At 32.8% G+C, this 16,779-nt stretch overlaps 1 protein-coding gene across 2 annotated transcripts; it reads right to left on the bottom strand.

The window, feature by feature from the left end:
* Window positions 1–494: 494 nt before the first annotated feature.
* LOC150031125 (uncharacterized) lies at window positions 495–9,429 on the bottom strand. Of its 2 annotated transcripts, XM_090309261.1 has the most exons (5): window positions 9,255–9,429; window positions 8,647–8,722; window positions 6,987–7,148; window positions 2,273–6,878; window positions 495–1,043 (listed from the first exon to the last, which is right to left on the bottom strand). In XM_090309261.1, coding segments are annotated over exons 3-5 (4,701 nt in total). In that variant the 5' UTR covers window positions 7,081–7,148; window positions 8,647–8,722; window positions 9,255–9,429; the 3' UTR covers window positions 495–1,042. The 2 variants fall into 2 exon arrangements, with proteins under 2 accessions (XP_090165387.1, XP_090165388.1); XM_090309262.1 differs by lacking the exon at window positions 495–1,043 and having other exon boundaries at window positions 2,272–6,878.
* Between the last annotated feature and the right edge of the window lie 7,350 nt (window positions 9,430–16,779).

Genomic DNA, 16,779 nt, shown 5'->3' with positions numbered 1-16,779 from the left:
AAACTAACCCAGCCATAAAATTTTCATGTATTTAAACCAACCTAATCCACAAAAATTTGATAACCCAATCCAAACCATATGGATTGGATTAGGTTGATCGGTTTTTTTTGGGTCATTGGTTTTTTTTAACACTCCTAAATAATACCTTAAAATATAGAAGAAGAATATGTTAAAATAGATGAAAATTAAAAGGTCAACGGTATGTTTCTTGCATCTCTCTCTACCTCGGTTTCTTTTTCTTTTAATACTAAATATATAATACTATGATTTTTGTCGTAAAGTATTAAGCTAGAGATTATTTCAAATTATAATAATACTATCCTCAATAGAACTTATGTCTGAGTTAATTTCAATTCTTCTATATTTTTGCCTAAATTCCCATGTCTTTTATACTATAGTGTAAAATAAGGATCTTGAAGTAGAAGTGCAAAAATAGCACTATCAACATTGTAACTTGAATTCTCATGATAAAAAAGAAATCTAAAGGTCAGTCATTTTCACGAATGAACAAGATTTATCATTCCTTTAAAAGGAGTCTCCATTAACAATAAATCGAAGGAAAAAAGAATCTACAACAAATCCTATAATACAAATATAAATGTACAAAAGAAAAGAATACTCAATATCATCTCTAATTTCTCAAGCCATCTTTCTCATGTTCTTTAGATCTTCCATGAATTCTCGATGCAACTAGGTCTAGATCTCGAGCAATCTACGTCTTCCTCTAGATACCAAAGCCTCTAGTGCATTTGACAATTTTACTTTCTACATAAAGGTCCCAATTACCCTAATCAAAATTAGGGAGTTTTCTTGCAATTTTACATCTAGCTATACAATGTCAAACTCTCTTTTGAATATAGGGAATTTGCTTATAAAGAGGATCCTCAATTACCCTAATAAAATTAGGGTTATCTCGGAACTTCACATCCACCAACACAATGCCTTTGCAGGGGTGGCCACAACCCATGGTGCCTTTTTCTCATTTCTCTACAATTTTTCTTTTATTATTTCTCGAATGATTTCCATTGTTCTTGTTTAAATACCTACAAATGAAAAATAAAAAGCCATTAAGATATCTGAAGTTAATATAAAACCAGCAGAGTTACAAGAATAAGACATAAAAATACCATAAATAACAACAAACAAATACAAGGAATCCTTGTAATCACACTCCAGCCTGAAATAAAATTTTCAAAATTTAAGGAACTACAGATATAAAGCAACATCTACCATCTTGATTATGGAGTCTCACTTTAATTAAGATTCTGCATGTGTGTATATTTTTCGTCTTATTTACTTTATTATCTTTGACTGATATTGGTTATGCCATTACATTAAGTTTCCTTCACCTCTATTGGACTCTAGAAGTTAATCATATTTACTGATTCATCATTAAGATCATTAAAATATAAGGAATGTGAAAGGTAAAAGAGAGAATCTCAAATTTATCCTTTAAATTTTGCTTATATTTCTTCTTTGATATTTGAGGATACAGTAACTTTCATCCCTCCATTGCAGAAATTCATACTCTCAATTATTCATTCTCTACCTATATGTAATAAGTAAATTCAAATTGCTCAGAATGATTTCAATCAACCACAATAGTAAGTAGATCTATCTTGCCTTTATTTATTTTTATTCCCTTTTTTTTTTTTTTGGGAGCTTTGCGTAAAGTATGGATCAGCTTGAGCTAACAACCAAAGGTATCTAGCAACAACTAAACTTTTTTAAGACTAACGTAAGCTCCTAATCCACATCAATTATTCCTAAGTAGCTAAATGTCTACCTAGAAAATTATAAAAATCAAGTAAAACAATCTCTTTTTTTTTGGGACAAGTAAGAAATACTCAGTATTTGTCATTTTTTCAAAGATTAGATGGAAAGCCCATATAATTTATAGGCCACCAGGCTCGCCATAGTCCAATCAAAAAGGGAAACTTACTTCTTACTAGAAAGAAAAATCAAGAAACATAAAGTCCTAGAAGAAACAAATCTAACACTAAACTAGAATATAAAACAACACAACCATGTTAGAGGCCAAAAAATGCAAGAAAAATAAGCAATATACATTAAGATAACTAAAAAAAAGAAAGGTGGGAAGAAAGCAGGTATAGCAATAGACAAACTGACGAATTAGGCACATCCAAAAGGAGAATTATCAATATAACAAAGAACATAAAAGAACAAGACGATGGATGCAACCAAAAGAATTCACGAGGGGAAAGCAAACTAGATAAAAGATGTGTGGTAAAGGGAGTGATGATTGACTTACTATCTTACACTCTGGCCTCCTTTAACATTCAGCTTTAAGACCTCATCTTTAAGAAAATCATAGCGGTCACGATGATACTCAATCAACATGCAAAGTTGCCTTATCGCTTCTTTTTTCTCCTCTTTCAAACTCAACATAACTTCATTCTTCTCTTCCATCATCTTCTCTAATTCTCTCTGTCTCTTTTCAAGTTGGTGGATGGCTTGAACCAATCCATCCTTCTCAGATCCTTCCTTGTTGGCCTTAATCTCCAATTTCTCAATCTGTTTTACTAATACTGATTCTCTCTCTTTCTTATCTTGAAGTTGTTTTCCAAGGTTTGCCACCTCTTTTTTTAGGTCTTCTGTTTCTTGAATAGCATTTGAGACCCAACTCTTTGCAAGCTGTAGATCGTGGGATGTCTCAATGACACACTTCTCATACTTTGCATAGTCCACTATGAATTTCCTGATAACACATTCCAGTTGGCAGAGGTTACTGTTAATGTTTTCTGAAATGGTAGATATTGTCCTTTGGTGTGCTTCGTTGTTAGCAACAATGGTTGCAGATAGTCCATGAATTCTTTCCTCAAGCAGTCTCTGTTGCTCTAGATATTTCAATTCAGCTTTCCGAAATATCTCTTCCTTTTCACTTAATAATTGTTCTGTAACACGAAGCTTCTGGTTTGATAACCGGAGCTTGACTTCAATTGTGCGAACATTTTCAACCAGGCTATTTATCTCATCATTTTTTACTTCCAGGTCTCTTTTTAGATCCTCAGCCATTAGCTCCAGGTCATCCTTCACTTGGTTATTTGATCTAATGTCTCTATGAAATTCTTGGGCCATTTCTGTCATCTTCAATTCTGCATTATCAAGCTTTAGCTTACATTCTCGAAACTGATCTTCAACCAGTTTATACTCATTATTTAGCTTTTTGTTTGCATCCTCATGTTCCTTCAAATTTCTTTGATGATCACCAATTGAACTCAACAGCTCAACTTTCTCCTTTTTCAGTTGAGTTAAGGTATCCAAGAGTTCTTGTTTCTCCCTTTCAACCCGCAACTCAATTTCACTTTTTTCATTCTGCAAAGAATTCAACTTCTCTTGCAGATTTTCAACCTGAGCCACTAAGATTAGCTTTTGGCTTGAAGCTTCAGCCTCTCCATTTCTGTGCTTCTCATGGATAGCAGAAAGCTCAACTCCTCTATCTGTCAAGGTACTTTCTAATTCAAAAATTTTCTTCTCCAACTCAAACTTTTCCTCCCTGAATTGACTATTCTCATCCATCTGACTTTTAAGTTTCTCCGTAAGATTGTGCTTTTCATTGCATAAGGAGTCAAATGCTGATTCAAGATCCTTGATTCGCACTATTAAATCTTCTTTCTCTTTCCCTAGTCTCTGTAGATCCGAAATCTTGTCTTCTATTTCCTCCTTAAACTTTTGTATCTGTATTGTATATTCTGAAATCGTTTGAGTTGTCCTCTCAAGTTGCAACTCCAATTCAATTTTTTGGCTCTGTTGGAATTCCAACTGTTGCTGCAACGTATCCACTTGATCTGTCAGGCCCATGACTTGCAATGAAGCTTCTTCATTCTGGCATATCATCCGCCCTTCTAGTTCACCTTTTTGAGAATGTAAAGAATTAACCTCTTCTAGTAGACGGTTGATCTCCAGAGTCAAATTTGCTGTGTTAGATGACGATCGATTCTCACTGTCTTCAAGTTTCTTTCTGAGAATTGAAATTTCATTTTCTCTCTCCCTAAATAATACTTCGATCTCTGAAACTTGGGCTTGTAGTCCAATATTTTCCTCTCCCAATTGTTTTGCTTCAGCTGTTTTTAACTCCAATTGTTGAAACAAATCTTTTTCGTGTGCTCGCAATAACTCCAATTCTGTTTCCAACCGTGTAACTTGAGCTTCTAGCATATTTACACGATTTAATGATTCATTCATATGCACTTCGTGCTTCTCAACAAGAATAGAATGTTCTGTTTCCCTCACACCCAAATCCTCCTTCAACAATTGCAACTGAGACACAAGTTCTTGGTTCGTTTGTTGAGCCAATTGAATCTCACTCGAGATCTCCATAATTTTCAAGTTCAATAATCTATTTTCTCCCTCAGATGCTTCAAGAGAATGCGTCAAGTTTGCAGCCTGCTGTTCTGTAGACTGAATTTGTTGCTTCAAGAAAGAAACTTCTCCTCGAACTGTTTCCAATTCTTGGGAAATGGTCATCTTTTCTTCTTTTAGCCGATCACCAATCTCACTTGATTCCTTTATAATTTTCTCTCCCTCTTCAATCCTCTTCCATGCAGTCTCCCTTTCTTTCATCAAGTTGTCTTTCTCAGTTTCCACACTATTCAATCTTTCATTAAGTTCTGTTTCTAACTTAGAAGCATCGCTCAGTCTCTGATTCAACACTTCAACTTGAAGCAACAGCTTAGATTTTTCTAGGTCCCAAGTTTCTGCTTCGACTTTAACATCTTCTATGATTTTATTTGCTTCTTGAAGCTTACTTAAAGCCATCACATGTTCTAAGTTGAGAGCTTTCTTTTCTTCTGCTGTAGTTGTCAATTGGCTGTTCAGTTGATCGATCGTGGCATTTAATTGTTCTCTGACCTGTTTACCTTGTTCAATCTCCTTCCATGCAATCTCCTTTTCCTTGATCAAGCCATCTCTCTCGATTTCAATATCTTTCAATCTTCCACCGAGTTCTGCTTCTATGGTAGCAGCATTGCTTATCCTCTGACTCATCTCTTCAATCATGTGCAGAAGATCAGTTTTTTCAACGCCCCATGTTTCAGCTTGTGTCTTCATATCTCCTATGATCTTATCAGCTTCAATTATCTTGCCTAAAGCTATCGCATGATCCAAGTTCAGAACTTCCTTTTCTTCAATCGTCACTGTCAACTGCCTCTTCACCTGATCAGTCATGATATTTAGTTCTTCTATAATTTTTTGTCCTTCAATTGTCCTCTGCGCAGCTTCCTTTTCCTTGATCAAGTTATCATGTTCCATTCCAACAACTTTCAATCTCTCATTCAATTGAGCTTCCAATTTTCCAGCAGCATCCAACTTCTGATTCAGCTCTTCAATCTCAAGCAGCAATTTAGATTTTTCAACACCCCAGGTTTCTGCTTCAACCTTCATATCTCTTGTGATAGTATCTGCTTCTTGTGCCCTACTTAAAGTTTCCAAGTGCTGTAAGTTCAGAGCTTCCTTTTCTTCAATTGTAGCTGCCAATTGCCTCTTCAGTTGCTCAACTGTTGCATCTATTTCTTCTTTAACTTTTTCTGCCTCTCTAATCAACCTTGAGGAAATCTCTTTTTCCTCTATCAACTTGTCCTTTTCTATTTCCAGGTCTTTCAATTTCCTATTCAAATCTGCTTCTAAATTTTCAGCAAGACTCAACTTCTGGTTCTGCTCTTCAATCTTAAGAAGAAATTCAGATTTTTCTACACCAAAGCTTTCTGCTTCAATCCTCATGTCTGCTATGATCTTTTCTGCTTCATTTAGTTTGCTTAAAGCTGTCCCATGTTCTAGGTTCAGAGCTTCCTTGTCTTCAGTTGTAGCTGTTAACTGCTGCTTCAATGAATCAATCGTGGCATTTAATTCTTCTACGATTTTATCCCCCGCCTCAATTTTTCTCCACGCAGTCTCCTTCTCCTTGGTCAATGTTTCCTTCTCTATTTCAATATCTTTCAGTCTCCCATTCAATTTCGACTGAATTTCACCAGCAGCACTCAACTTCTGACTCAGGTCTTCAATATCGAGAAGAAATTTAGATTTTTCAAGACCCAATGCCTCGGTTTCAACCCTCAGGGCTCCTATAACCTTTTCTACTTTTTGTATATTGTTTAACGCTTCCAAGTGTTTTAAGTTAAGAGTCTCCTTTTCTTCCATTGTGACTGACAACTTCTCCTTCAACTGATCAGCCAAAGTCTTCAATTCCTCTATAGTTTTTTCCCCCTCTTCAACCCTCCTTCTTGCAGTCTCCTTTTCTTCAATGAAGCTATTCATCTCTGTTTCCATACCATTTAATCTCCCATTCAACTCAGCTTCAATCTTACCGGAATTACTCAACTTCAGATTCAGTTCTTCAATTTCGAGCTGAAATTTAGACTTCTGAGCATCCCAAGTCTCAGCTTCAACCTTCAAATCTCTAATAATTCCATCTGCTTCTTGTATCTTACTTAAAGCTGTCAGGTGTTCTAAATTTAGAGATTCGTGTTCTTTAACTTTAGTAGCTATTATCCTTTTCAAGTCTGCTACTTCTGAAAGTGCTACTTCAAGTTCCTTCTTGATTTCACCATCTTGGAATCCTATCTCCATCCCTTGATCATTTTTACTGGCCTTTTTCTTTGAAGAATCATTTGAATCATCTGAATCCGAGTCGGATGAGCTAGATGAAGAGCTTTCCTTTTCCCTTCTTTTCTGAAATTTTCTTCTCAACTCACCGGCCAAACTGTCGTATTGTTCATAGAGTGCCTGGTAACCTTTAAGGAAATCATCAATTAATTCATCAACAGACTGTTTTTCGCGATTTTCTGATTGGTCGGGGTCTTTTATTCCTAGATCTTCATCTCTTATGAGCTTTTTAATTTTATTCACCTTGTCCTCGACATCTGCGTCAAAAATGTTAAAAAATCGTTAATGTACGCAGTATAAAGATAATGGGAGAAAGACAAGCACCATTAACCAAATAAATCAAAAGGAAAATATCCCTTAATTACCTGATTTACTCCCTTTGAGCCGCTCTTCCGTTACTGGATCAAGGTGACTCCCAAATAGAGACTTTATAGAATCTCTGAACCGGTGCTTTGTCATCTCCTGGGAATATTAATTTCCCCTAGCAAGCGCACAGTAGTAGAACATGGACATTCAAGAGTCCATAACTGAAAAACAAAATTCAAGTTACTCGTACATTTTTATACCATTAAAGAACACGTTGGGGATAAAAGATTAAAAATAATGTATACATATGTCACAAAAGTAAATCGTTATAGATGTCTACGACCAATAGATGTCGAAAGAAATCATTCTTTTCTGGCCTGTCATTGACAGCAGTTGATTGGAAGGATAAATTCAAAGGCATATATTATCATGATGCAATCTGTTACATCTTCCAAAGATCTTTTTTCATTTTTCCATTATTATTTTGTTCAACACTAGAAATAGAATTATACTAGAACTTTATAGCCAGGCTATATCCAAAGTTTTTAAGACAACACCCAATTTCAGTTTCAAAACGAAAATGGCACCTTGATATTATGTTTAATCTAATCCATCTTTACCTTTCTCATTTTTTAACCTGTCTAGTAAAAAATCAATAAACAAATAATTTTTCATTAAATTATACTTAGTCCTAAACCATTTTATATCTAATAGATCTCTTACCTCTAAAAAAATATCTAAGAGGTCCTTCACGTTTAAAAGTATCAAATACGATCCCTAAAACTCTTGGTTTTTGTTCCTAAATTTTAGAAAATGTTCAATACACCTTTTGCACAAAATGAAAGTTAAAGGACTTATTAGACATAAAATTGAAAGTTTAGAGGCCTATTAGACACTTTTAAATATCAAAGAATTTGGAACCTAATAAGTATATTTTAAAGTTCAACTTACACACAAAAATGTAATGTCGAGACTAAACTTGTAATTTTGACTGTATTTTTTAATATATATATATATAATGGCAAACTAACATTATTTCCTCCTCCTTCCAGGAAGGAAAAAAAACATTATTTCCGCAGCTAATGCATGAATAAATAGACTCCACCAGATCGCACATGGGGCGGGCCTACTAACAAAAGCAGCGTTTATCACAATCTGAATCGATCAGAACCCCGACGGAAAATATGAAAATAACATAGGGCATATTCCAATTAAAATATTATGACTTCCTAAATGAAGACAATGTGACAGGATTTATATGATAATTAGAAAACTAATTCATTGTAATTCATAATGTAGGGAAATGGCGCACGGTAGAGTAAGTTGCATATGCCAATTTACAAAGCGCCCAACTCGGCAATTACGAAGATGCCCTCAATGCCAAATTTAGATTTTAGAAAAGACAGCTATTGTATCAGAAAAGATGAGCTGTTTCTTTTTGTTGGTTCTGCTTCTGCCATGCAAAACGACTACATCATTATCACAAATTTGAAAATTATACCAATTAAAGACTTTTTTAACAATAAAAATTTAAAAATTGTGGGGTTTTTCCATGTCAACGATGAAGTGGAAGAGAAAATTAAATTAATTCTCAAAAAAGAGAAAGAGAGAGAGAAAACAATGAATTAGTTTCCAGTATTTTATTATTATTACTAAATCTCGGAATATTAATTTTCAATAGAGACAAAATCTACTGTTGTGTATAGTAAATTAATTCACCTGTAAATTTCACTTTACTCTTCCTCCGTCTTCCTCATCGTGGTTCAACCAAAAGTGATATTTCTGGATCCGGAACCTTGACAGCGAGAAACAAGAACCAATTAAAGAAGAAAATAAGCACAAAACTCAAATAAAGTGTAACAAAAATTAGCAAAACCAAAAGAGTTGCGAAACCTTGTTGAAGTTTTGAAGTGATCGAAACACAGCGAAAAAATAGATTCATATAGAAATTATGGCTCGATTAGATTCGCTAAGAAATAGGAGCAGTAACCGCTTCAACATAATAAAAAGACGTACGTCCATCAGTAATTCAAAACTACCAATTTAAGCTCAACAGAAGATCCAATCAAACCAAATAAACATCGAAAAGCCAAACAAAAATCCATTCGGAGTTCAAGCAATCATGAACCTCGATCCAAACACAACGATCCGATCAATCCGAAGATTCCAGAAACAAGAAAGGGGAAAAAAACGGACGTAAAGAGAAGAAACACCAAAAAATTACATTTAGACGTCAAATTAAATTCGAAATTGCAGCATCAATCAGAAGACAAAGAACAGCAGTAGAATAGAAATAATCAAATTGAAAGAAGAATGAAAGAAGTTACCTGCAAATCAGAGGAAGACGGGTAGGTAAGAGAAAGGAAAAGAAGGAAGAGAGGAATTGAGAGAGAGAAATGGGAGAGGATGAAGGGAAAACGGGGATTTGAAATGAAAAGAAAAAGGAAGAAAATAGAATGGTGGAAGAGAGAGTGGTTTAAGTTTAGGATATTGGATTAGAGCGTTCAAAAACCACAAAGCGACTGAATATAGCAATTTGCAGCTTCAAAATTTGAGGGGACGGAATCTTTGGACATTATCGCTTATCTTTTTGCCCTTTTTGGAATCAAATATTTACGCGACTGCCACTGAGATTTTAAGCCCGCCCTTTCTTTTCGTCGTCAATTTCAACTTTTCGTCCTCCTAGTCCAGGCAAAAGAACTCCATGTTTCTAATCGTGAGTCCTGACAAATAAACAACAAAATATATATATATATATATAATTTATTTATTATTATATAATTAAACTACTATCATATTAGTCCCTATATTTTGTTCTATTTTAGTCCATATAATTTGTTGTTTTTTATAATCACTGAACCTTTTATCTCTGAGTACGAAAATCATGTCAAAATATTGAGCCAAACTCATTTTTACCTATATAGTTTTTTTTGTTGGTTTTTATTTTTTAATAAATCTTAAAATTTGTATGTACATTTAGTTTATAGTTGATTTTGTTTTAAAGAAAAGTACATTAGTCTTTTTTATTATTAATTGTGAAAATATGGACACGTTGAGTTGTTTAGACACCAACTTTAAGTGAATAGAGAAGTTATTATAACTCACTCTATATTTTAGGTTCGAATTATAATGATTATATTTTTTAACTATTATAACTTACAATTAAGTATAGTACTACTGTTTCAATCTCTCTTTATTAGTGCATGTTTGGGACTCCGGTTATTATAGTGGACGTTTTCAACTATTATATATTATAATAAACTACAATATTACTATTTTAAATTATATTTTACTACAGTATCTACTATTTCCTAACTATTATAACTTACAATTAAGTATAGTACTACTGTTTCAATCTCTCTTTATTAGAGCATGTTTGGGACTCCGGTTATAATAGTGGACGTTTTCAACTATTATATATTATAATAAACTACAATATTACTATTTTAAATTATATTTTACTACAGTGTCTACTATTTCCTAACTGTAATATTACTATTTCAAATCTCTATTTATTATTGTGTGTACTATTTCCTATCCATGTTAAAATAATATGCACCTCAAACAAACACTATTATAACTTAGACTATAACTTACAAATTATTATAATCTACTGACATTAATAATCAATTCAGTGCCTCAGACACCATCTTATAGTCTTTTATTGCACAAAAATTTCATTGTTATTTATCTAGTTTTGATTAAAAAAAAAAACAATAATAATAATTTTGAAGTACTAAAATTGAAAATCTAGTGAAAGTACTATAAATGAAATTGGAGTACTATAACAAAAATGGTAACCTAAAGTAAGTACTAAAAAATTAAGAGTTAAAATACTATTTTGATCCGAGAATGATTTAGTTTTAGTTAATATAATTTGGGTTAACTTTTATACTTTCATTAAATCTTAAATCTAGTCCTTTAAAATTAATTATTGAAATAAGTTAAATGATAATAATATCATAAATATGTTTCTACAATTTAAATTGAAATATTATTTTTTAAAACAAATTGAAAATCTTTATAGATAGTAAAAAAAAAAAATTAAAAATAAATAATAAATTTTCAAGATAATTCAAAATTTATTAAAAGTACAATATTATGTTTTTAAAAAAATTGAAAATATTTATAGGTAGTAAAAAGTTTTTTAAAAAATAAATAATAAACTTTTAAGAGAATTTAAAATTTATTAAAAGTACATCTGCTCAATTAAGACACTAAAATTAGATGAATTTTAAGAGTATTTTAACTATTAAAAAAAATAACATTTTGAAAAGGCGAAACTGTTTCGTTTTGGGCGTTCCCGCTTTTTTTCTTTTATTTGTCTTCTGTTTTTTAGTGATCGAATTTTATTGTCCTTAAATTACGGGAACGAGGAAAATGAACTTCAGATCATGATCTCAATTTCAACGAAATTACGAAATTAGTCGTATATTCATATTGATTTTAGGTCATTTTTACTATTATCTAATATCTAATGATTTTTAAAATCGTATCCTCTTATGACAGCAGAAATAAGTTAGATGAAACTCGGCAATAAGAACGAAACACACCTATATAAACGATACTTGATTGCTTCAAATTTGTCTACGATTTCAATTGGACGTGCAATTTGAAATTGAAAAAAGTGGTTGAAATCCTTTGAACGACTGCATTTAGTTCAAGTTTGCTTGTTTTGGTAGCAATTTTAACAGTTTCTATGAGTTAGTTAGTTTAATTTTAAATATAACTTAATAGTTAATGTACAAATTTAGCACTTAAATAATAGATGGGTACATTTGTGTCTAAGTCAATAAACTTTTGATTTCCGTGTAATAAAGATTTAAAAAGTATTGATGGGTAGAATTCAAATAATTCAAACTAACCAACTCAAATCGTAGAATTGGGTCATATATATATTTTTTACGGGGTTGGATTAGTTTTTGAAAAATTTTCAGGTTGGGGTTCTAGTTGAATTGACCTGACTCAATCCCAAAAACTTGTAAATTTCACTTTTTCCCCTTCATAAAATATGAGAACTTGAATAACTCAAATTAACCAATCCAAATAATAAGGGTTGAGTCAGATCTTTTTCCCCAATTTGGGTTAGATTTGTTTTTTTTAAAGCTCTCGAGCTGGAAGTTTAAATCGGATTGACCTAACTCAACCTCAAATTATTATATTAAAAAGGTATGTAAATCCCCTGCCCCGACCCCTGATCCTAAAGGAATAGAATTCCATAACGGCAGCACGTGAACACATGTGCCAATGTAATTCATTTTAGGAACGTGTAAAAAACAGATAAATCATATAACATGTACAAGATAAACATATATACATACAACATGCTTTTAAGGGGAAGAGAATATACCTCTTAAAGACCTTATTCAATGCAATTCTCCTCCTTTTCACAAACTCACAAATATCGAAACTTCTTCCCAAACTCACGAATGAACACGAACTCGTAACAAGACACCACCACTCAGTTTCCTTGTTGTTCTCTAGACAATGATCAAGGATTGTAGGATCCTTAATTTGTTAGGAAGAGTTCATGTGAGAGAGAACTTTTGTGTGGGGGAGAAGAAGAATTCTTGCAAAGAGAACTCTCTTTTTATGTGATGTGTAGGAATGAATCGATAGAAAAAAAAAAAAAAACTTCTCATTCTCTTTTCATGAGTGAAGATAAAATGGTTGGAGGGAGGTTATAACTCCTCATCTACTAGATCATTACTTCACAAATAACTCTTAAGCAAGGGTGGCAAAATTCCCTGCAGGGTCGAGTCTCCGACCTGATTGGGGCAGGAAATCCCCGGTTTGATCGAGGACGGGGTCAAACCGAGGATTTAAATCGAGTCCCTAGACAGGGATAGGGTGGGGACGGGGGGAATCCTCGGCCTATCCCCGTCCCCGCCCCGATTTTTTTAATTGTCCATATATATATATATATATATATATATATATCTAAATAATAATAATAATAATAACTGAAACATATTGTTTCAATTTTTTTTTCTTTTTTAATTTTAAAAATCTAATATAATAAATTTAATTTTTATTAATTTATAATAAAAGAAATCATGTAATGTTTAATTTAAATAAGTATATGTAACAATAATACTAATTTCCTATATAAAATTTACAATTTCAATGCAAACATTAAATTTAGTCAATTTAAAATAATTAAAATAATAAAATAAAAAGTGGGGATTTTCCCTTGGGGACCCGAATCCCTAAACGAGAATTCCCCGACCCTAACCCCGACTCCCCAAAATGGAGCATGGGGCAGGGACGCGGATTAAAAATTCCCATGGGGACGGGAATGGGGAGTGCATCCCCGCCGCGCTGCAACCCCGTTGTCATCCCTACTCTTAAGGAAGTTAATTCCTTATATTAAAAAAATTTAATAATGTATATATTAAATAAAATTTAATGTATATATCTTTAAATAATATTAATTAATTAACAATTAATTAATAATTTAAATATCATATATTTAATTTCATTTGAATCATATTCAAATAATATTTTCTCACATGATCTATAGTTTAATATGAATTTTATTCATATTAATTTTAACCTATAGTTTTATTTGAATGTCATTCATATAATTAATATTGAATATTATTCAAATATTTATCTCTCTTATAAAGTATAGTTTTGAATCTCATTCAAAATTAACTTTACATTATAATATATCCACATACATGATATTAATTGTATCTCATATAATAAATTCCCTTGTTTAGTCTGAATAATTCAAATTAATCCAAAATTAATCGATTTCTCTTTTACCCTTATTGAGGTAGCAAGTGGATCTGATGGGCCTACATATTAGAAGCTCCAATGATATAGGATTAATGAATTAAACTCTTTAATTAAATTAATCAACATTCATTAACTGTAGGTCATTCCATTAAAGACCCACAACTACATTCTTCGCACTGTAGATATATTTCTATGTCTATGGATATAACCAATTGATAGAAATCAACCTTTCATGAATCGCTAATAATTACAGTTGGGTCAATTTACCATTTTATCCCTGTAATTATATATAACTCCTTAAGTACCATTGATCACTTTAATTAACAAACAGTTTATAGTCAAACTATAAACTAATCACTCTCGGGCAAGTGAAATGGCAGGGTCTTATTGTTCAAGACCCGGAATCAATTCATAAGGGAGCAATTCATCTACTTACCCTAATGACAGGAATGAGTGAATTTCATCTTGTGTAGATATGTTCCCAGCTCCGTACTCTAACAAATTCTCAAAATGGTAGGCTAATTGAGTTGGAAAATCCGGCCGCTCTCACTCATACAGATCAAATGACTGCCTTCATTGATAAGAGTTCATAAATCACTTAGGATCAAGGTAGAGTCATCTATGGTCATCCTATGAAGTGTTAATCTCTTCAATTAATGGTGTTATAAAGAGAGACTAATCATTTTGCGATCTGGTATTATACAAACTCTCTGTATAGGATATCGTCACTTGCATGTTTCCACATGAACGATTAGGATCACATCGTTTGTAATACTTTACAATTTTTGTAACAATTACAAAGTGAGTCGTATCCGTAGTGTCACCAGAATAAGGCACCCAACCTTATCCGTATATTATGCAGACCAGTTAGGTTATTACTTATGTTGGTGTTGATGCCTTAAATTTCATAGATTTTGTAGTTTTCTAAATTAATTGTACATAAACTATTTATTTAATAAAATAAAGTGTTATTTTATTTCACATTTAGTTTGCATTCACTCAAATCTAATAAACTAAAATCCAAGGTTATTTAGTGTAACTTAAACATGTATATGGTTGACATACATGTGGATCATATTTAAGTAACAACCTGAATGATCTGTTGTATATGGGGTACCTTACCTTTGTGACACTATGAATATGGCCCGTTTTATAATCATTACAATTGCTGTAAATGTTACAAATGATCTGATCCTGGTCGTTCATGTGGAGACATGTGAGTGGAGGTATCCTGTACAAATAGCTTGTATAAGATCGACCACGAAAGGATTAGTCTCTCTTTATAACACCGTTACTTGAAGAGACATACATTTCACTAGGATGACCATAAGTAACTTGACCTTAATTATGAGTAGGTTATGAACTCCTGTCTATAAGGGCGATCCTTTGATCTATATGGGTGAGAGATGCCAGATTCGTCGACTCAATATGTCTACCATTTTGGAGATTCGTCCGAGTGGGGAGCTGGAAATACAACTACACAAGATGGAATTCACTCCTTCCCCGTCATACGATAAGTAGATAAATTGCTTCCTTAAGTGTTGATTCCAGATCTTGAACAATGAGACTCCTCATCCTTTCACTAGCCAAAGAGTAGACTAGTTTATAGTTAGACTATAACTAATTGTTCATAAGAGGGATCAATGATACTTAAGAAGTTAGATGTAATTATAAGGGTAAAACAGTCATTTGATCCAATGTAGTTACAGGCAATTTGTGAAGGGTCAACTTACTGTCGATTGGTTATATACATCGACACAGAAATATATCTACAGTTTAAAGAGTGCAGCTATTGGTCTTTAATAGAATGACCGACAATTAATGAATGTTGATTAAATTAAATAAATAGTTTAATTAATTAATTTTGTATTAGTGTAGCTTCTAATTTGTAGGTTTATACGGTCTTCTTGCTGTTGGGATTGGTGTTCTAATTCTCCCCGAGTCTCGTAGTTTGTAAACAATTTATACACATTGTTATTAATAAAATAAATGTTATTTTATTTGCATTTACTCATATCCAATAAACTAAGATTCATGGTTATTTCATGTAAACTTAAGCATGTATGTGAGACATACAAGTGGATAATGCCTTAAGTAATAACCTAAATAATCTGTAGTATAAGGATAAATGAGGGATCCTGGTGACACCACGGATACGACCTGTTTTGTAAAGGTTTACAAGTGTTGTAAACTACTACAGATGGTCTGATACTGATCATTCATGTGGATACATGCGAGCGGGGGTGTCCCTTACAAAGAGTTTATATAAGACCGGACCACGAGATGATTAGTCTCTTGATAATTGAGACTTATATCTTACTAAAATGACCATAGGTGACATGACCTTAATCCTGAGTGTTTTGGGAATTCCTGCCTATGAGAGTGGTCCTTTGATTAGTATGGGTGAGAGTGGCCAGATTGCCAACTCAACAAGCCTACTTTTTTGGGGATTTATCTGATTGGGGAGCTGGAAACTCAGCTACACAAGATGAAATTCACTCTTTCTCCGAAGCAAAGATAAGTAGATAAATTGCTCTCTTAAGGGCTGATTCCGGATCTTGAACATAGTGGCCACATCCTCTCTTTGGAAGAGAGGACCCGGTCATAGTAGAATTATGACTTATTGTTCATTAGAGAAATTACTGGTACTTAAGGAGTTGGATGTAACTACAGAGGTAAAATGGTCAATTGACCCAGCTGTACTTATGAGCGATTTGTGAAGGGTTATCACACTGTTGATTGGTTAATATAGACATAGAAATATATCTGTAGTGAGAAGAGTGCAGCTGTCGATCTTCAGTGGAGTGCCTGACAGTCAACAGATGGTGGATCTCGTGACTAAAGAGTTTAGTTAGTTATTCACATACCGTTGGAGTTTCAAGCTACAAGTTCATAAGGTTCCCTTGGTAGCTCAATGGGTTCAAGTTGAGAATCAGATTTTGGGGTTAGTTTGAAGTGTTTAAATTAACAAGAGGAAATTCAATTATATGCGATATAATTGGTATGATGCATGAGATACATTAATTGGAGGAATTGATTTAAATATGATTTATATCAAGTACCATAAAATAGAAAAAGAACAATGGTTTGTATGTTTTATATGATGAA

Source organism: Benincasa hispida, unplaced genomic scaffold, assembly GCF_027475165.1.
Source record: "Benincasa hispida cultivar pf3 unplaced genomic scaffold, pf3_genome.v1.1 HicScf1471, whole genome shotgun sequence".
Lineage (NCBI taxonomy): Eukaryota > Viridiplantae > Streptophyta > Magnoliopsida > Cucurbitales > Cucurbitaceae > Benincasa > Benincasa hispida.
This window is presented reverse-complemented; position numbering and strand designations above follow the sequence as displayed.